The sequence below is a fragment of the Macrobrachium nipponense genome, chromosome 8 (genome assembly GCF_015104395.2).
Source record: "Macrobrachium nipponense isolate FS-2020 chromosome 8, ASM1510439v2, whole genome shotgun sequence".
NCBI classification, from domain to species: Eukaryota; Metazoa; Arthropoda; class Malacostraca; order Decapoda; family Palaemonidae; genus Macrobrachium; species Macrobrachium nipponense.
In genome coordinates, this window is record NC_087203.1 from 29,124,744 (window position 1) to 29,129,743 (window position 5,000).

At 38.5% G+C, this 5,000-nt stretch overlaps 1 protein-coding gene across 3 annotated transcripts in view; it reads right to left on the reverse strand.

Moving 5' to 3' along the window:
- LOC135222628 (probable nuclear hormone receptor HR3) overlaps nucleotides 1–5,000 on the reverse strand; it is a 437,120-nt gene that overhangs the window by 254,421 nt on the left and 177,699 nt on the right. Inside the window, exon 1 of one of the 3 annotated variants that reach the window (XM_064260748.1) lies at nucleotides 4,886–5,000. This exon is cut by the window's right edge and continues 1,254 nt beyond it. The exons of the other annotated variants lie outside the window; for them this stretch is intronic. Within the exon in view, the coding sequence (XP_064116818.1) occupies nucleotides 4,886–4,961 (76 nt within the window). The 5' untranslated portion in view covers nucleotides 4,962–5,000. The remainder of the gene's footprint in view (nucleotides 1–4,885) is intronic. 3 annotated transcript variants of the gene reach the window in all.

Consider the following 5,000-nt stretch of genomic DNA (forward strand, 5'->3'; position numbering starts at 1 on the left):
TTCCTTCATAGGTATTGCTATTATGCTTCTTCCTTCTTCTTTTTATACGAGTTCCCCCTTTCCGTAGAGTATTTCATGAATGTCTTTCCCAGTTCATTTGTGACGCCAGTTTTAGGGATCATCAAGCAATGAATCAATTCCATTTCAATGGTTTTTACACATACACTCTCTCTCTCTCTCTCTCTCTCTCTCTCTCTCTCTCTCTCTGTATTTTGCTGAAATTTAAGTCTCATTTTACCTGTAAGGTAACTAACTATATTCTCTTATTTGCATACCTGCTAAAGAAAAAAAATGGTATAACTACCCAGAAGGAGAATACATGAACTGTATACGTTTCATCTTAACTAACCAGGAAAATAAAAAAACGAAAATATTTTGCATTTAGCAACATTTCAATTTACGAGCCAGCTAGTTGACCGAACGTGGTTGTCGACTGTCTCTAAACAGGCAGTAAAACAGTATTCGTATTGTGCTTTTATTTTTCGGAAGTTGGTATATAAATCAAAAAATAAATTCGAACAGAAATTTTAGTGAAAGAGCTGATGATGTTCTTGTGAAGGGTACAGGCGAAAGGGCTTAAGGAGAGGTGTTCATCACAGTCACCTTCGTTTGCACATTTTGGTCAAAAAAAAAAAAAAATGGTCAGTTTTATCTTACAATCTTTGAATTATAAGGGAAAGCATTTTGCGTCTTTATCAGTACTTATTTGTTGACTATATGCTACTCTCTCTCTCTCTCTCTCTCTTTTTCCTTTGTCTTCATCCTTCAACTCCATCACCCTATCATCAGCCCCTCCCCCTACCCGCTCCCAGCCCCTACCCCCCCCCACCCCCCCCCCCCCCTCCACCCCCCCCCCCCCCCTCCTGCCCACCAATCTCCTCTTCTTCAGCCGACGACCAAAAATCCTGGTGCATTGCTGTTTACGAACCTCCAGCTTCTAACATTGATAAAATTTTCTACTTTCTCCTGACTGGTTTCTCTCTCTCTCTCTCTCTCTCTCTCTCTCTCTCTCTCTCTCTCGGGTACAAGCAATGAAAGAGCAATTTTATACAATACCCAAAGGGACTTTCACTCATCGGCCCAATAAAGTACGATTTTTCTTTAATTTTCGTTTGAAACGTTCATTAAATGAAAGGCTTTGAAAGGCCAACGCAATAAGGAGAGACTGAAAGGAGAATATAAGATTTATACACGGGAGAAGGATGTGTGAAACAGAATTTGATAAATGAAAGTTGCCGTTAAAAGTCGACGGACTGAAATGTTTGAGGAGAAAACAAACTTAGGATTTGACACTCAATAGCTGGGGCACGCGACAGTTGCTTCAACATTTGTAAGTGAAAATCATCTTTGCTCTAAATCATCATCAGTGGGTAACTTTCCTTGCTTCTGTAATGAGTATTGGAGAATCTCAAATAAAAACAAAATGACATACAGGGCTCTGTATATACTTGGGGAGAGAGAGAGAGAGAGAGAGAGAGTCTCTCTCTCTCTCTCCATAACAATTGTGGCCAACAAATCGATTAACAACCAGGTACCTGATTAACTGCTTAGTCGTTCATTCCACGTCCTGGGAACGATCTCGGTCCCATTCAATTTTGAACCGAATATATCATCGCTTGTGTTATAAGGCCGAAATTGAGAGAGAGAGAGAGAGAGAGAGAGGAGAGAGAGAGAGAGAGATATTCACAGCCATATGCCCAAAATCCTGTGTGTTTTGTTATAAACATTCCAACGATAAAAAGCAAGACTACACATATCAAATCGACAGCACTGTAGCCATAAGTTTGCGCAAGAACACTTCATCCACGCAAGATGCCCCTCCAGGGGCAGCGTGTACCAAAGGCCATTTGTCCTTGTATTTCATTGTGGTAAAAGTAAATAACAGTGACGTACAATACCAGTCAGGCAGCGGAGCAGGCGTGTAGCAAGTGTTATGCCGTAAACATTTGCTGCGAAGCACCAAGTATCAAGAGAGTGAAAGTAAAAAAAAAAAAAAAAAGTTATCAAAACCAGTCATCCTTTATTCGAAACCCAAGTTTCCTGGCGAATCGTGTTTTTGAGTCATGTCTCATTTTACAAGAGGCTGCGACAATTAATTTTCCTATCATTTTTTTCTCAATTTTGAGAAGTTACATCCATCTCATTACATTGTTTAAATTATGAATAAAACAATATCCAAATGGAACAAACGAAATCTTGTATCTATTTATTTTACTTTAAATCTTGTATCTATTTATTTTACTTTAACTTTTCTTCGCGTAGGTACGTAGAACAGTCTAAATCTCATTCTGTATAATAATCTCTTTGTTCGAACATGATTAGGAAAAATCTCTTCACAGATACTTCATATTTTCAAGCTGTTAATGTTGAAAGTCTTCTTCCAAGCCACCAATTATTAATGAAAAATATACATAATATATATGTATATATATATATGAAAAAGGAAGATTAAAACATTTACGACAAGTGTATGTATGTATGTAAGCGTTTACATTTAAACATTCATAAATTTACGCTTAAACAGATGTCATCTGAACACTCATTAAACAACTAAGCATAATACCTATTCATAAACACAACAAAAATAAGAAATCAAAACCTCTAAGAAGGACGGTTCGATCGTTCTGAAACTCGACCCTCAATGTTGAAAAGGAGTCAAGACGCCTCCTGGGAATTCTCTCTCTCTTTCATAGCATGTCATTTCTTTACTTCATTAACCAACTACGGCCATTGTCCATTTTATTTTTTTCTCTCTTATTACTGGTAGAATTTTCTTGGTATACTGACGAAAGCATTTTTTTAAGGAAGCTAAAACTTGCCATTGTCAGAGTCTGAAGAGAAAAAGCTTGTAAAGTTTTCACATCATTGACCAATGAATGAAAGAATCACAGAAAAGTCAGGCAGATGCTTCTAAACATGTCAGTCAAAATTTATGGAACCCTCAGCCTTCTCAAACTGACAGGCTATATAGAACAGACAGACGATCAATCATATGGACCCAAAGGGTTCTGAAATAAAAGAAAAAATAAAAGACAGATAGTCAACTCAAACTTACCAGACAATTCAACATTATACCTCTACACTTGTCCGATTTAATCAACCGAAACATTCCATAAATTCTAAACTGGCCAGATTTATCAGCTCCTCAAATTGTTAGACTATTAACAAAATTCTTCTAGAATTGCCAGTCTACTACTCAAATATTTATAAAATTGTCAGTATCAGTCAAATATTTCTAAAATTCCCAGGCTATCAGGTAAATATAGAATTGTCAGACTATCAACCAAACACTTCTAAAATTGCAAGACTGTTAGCTAAATCTGAAATTGTCAGACTATCAAGCAAATACTGAAACTGCCAGACAATCAACTGAATACTAGACTTCCAAACTTTTACTCAAAATACTTTTAGCATTGATCAAGTGCTCATTTCCTTAACAGAATCCCATAAGTAACTCCAATAAAATAATATATTTTCTTTATGCCCGTAAATAATATTCCCCTTTAAAGGGTAGATATTTAATTGAATTTTCCTACTTCAAGGACGTGCTAAATGCTTCGAGGTAATCCTTCTATCGTATATTCAATATCCACCTTCTGCATGTGACCTGGACATTTGTTATGCCAAGGGTGCAGAACTGTTACCAAAGCCTTATTAGTAACACTTGGGGATTATGATTTTACCTAATATACACACCCCTATACAGTTACGTAAAACACTTTGCGCCAACACTTTCGTATACTTCATTACCAGCCTTGTATGCCGACAGGTATCAAAATTCCCTCCCAAAGCTGAACATGTCATCTAAGATGTCTGACGGCTTCTTTCGGTAATCATTGGTATTCGATCCCCAGAAGAGTTCTATCCAAAAGGGTCCAGGTCCAGCACCTACTTATAATAACCTTCTGAAGCCAGAGGCCAGATGGCCGAGGAACACCCATTAATGGCCATACCCAAGGACACTACAGCAAAGACCAATAACTTGCATTAACAGCCATTCACAAGAACAACCAATAAGCGCCATTTAGAGCCATACACAGGAACGACCAAACACTGTCCATCCCTGGCCATATACACTAAAGTGGCCGACTAATCTCCTTTGATGGCCATATACACAAAAGAATGACCAGACGCCGACTATTAATGGCCGTACACAAGAAAGCGCCGATTCATACGAGGTAAACGATCTCCATTACAAGGTGAGCGAGTGTGTGGGGGACCTGTCAGGCCAGCTCAGAGTTCAATAACCCCAAAACACCTCTTACAGTGACATGACCTCCACCATTATCCAATCAGCATCACCCACACACTAACCTCCCTCCCCCCTTCCTCTTCCCGAACCGTTCCTCGCCTCGTAACTTCATTTTCAGGTGTTATGTCAAGACTTCGGCGTGAACAAACAAATAAAACGTAAATAAATACACAACAGTCATTACCTTGAATGGTTGTTGATCAGCTTAACAAGCTCTGAGCGAGTTTGCGACGTGCTCAGTAAAAAGTCTGAAATTAATTTATATAAAAAAAAACTCACGGCACCCTTGTCAATAGGTTTGAAACAAAATAGCAATATAAACGCATGCTTAATATAAAGAATGAAATGATTTCATATACGGAATCTACATGAAGATCTGACTCGTCTCTCCTTTCAGTCGAAGTCTGTGAACGCCACGCTCATAGAAAAGCTTCAAAGGTATTACTCACCTGTAATCAAGCAAAATAATGAAGCAACGTCACCCCTAATATGGAAGTTAAATGAGATCTGCAAGAAGCACCCAGACAAAACAGGTCTCGCAATATATAGGTAGAAATGCAAAACGTATCTCGCTTTGGACGAGAAACTCAAAATTGTTTCGGTTCGTCAGCTCACAAGTTTGTTGTTATTTACCTTTGATGGATCCAGCGGAGGTGTGAGGTTGCGCCACCTCCACCTTCGTGACGGAGTTCCATGTCATTCCCAGCATTCTGGAACCTCTTCCTCTTACTCAACCTCTTCTCCGGGA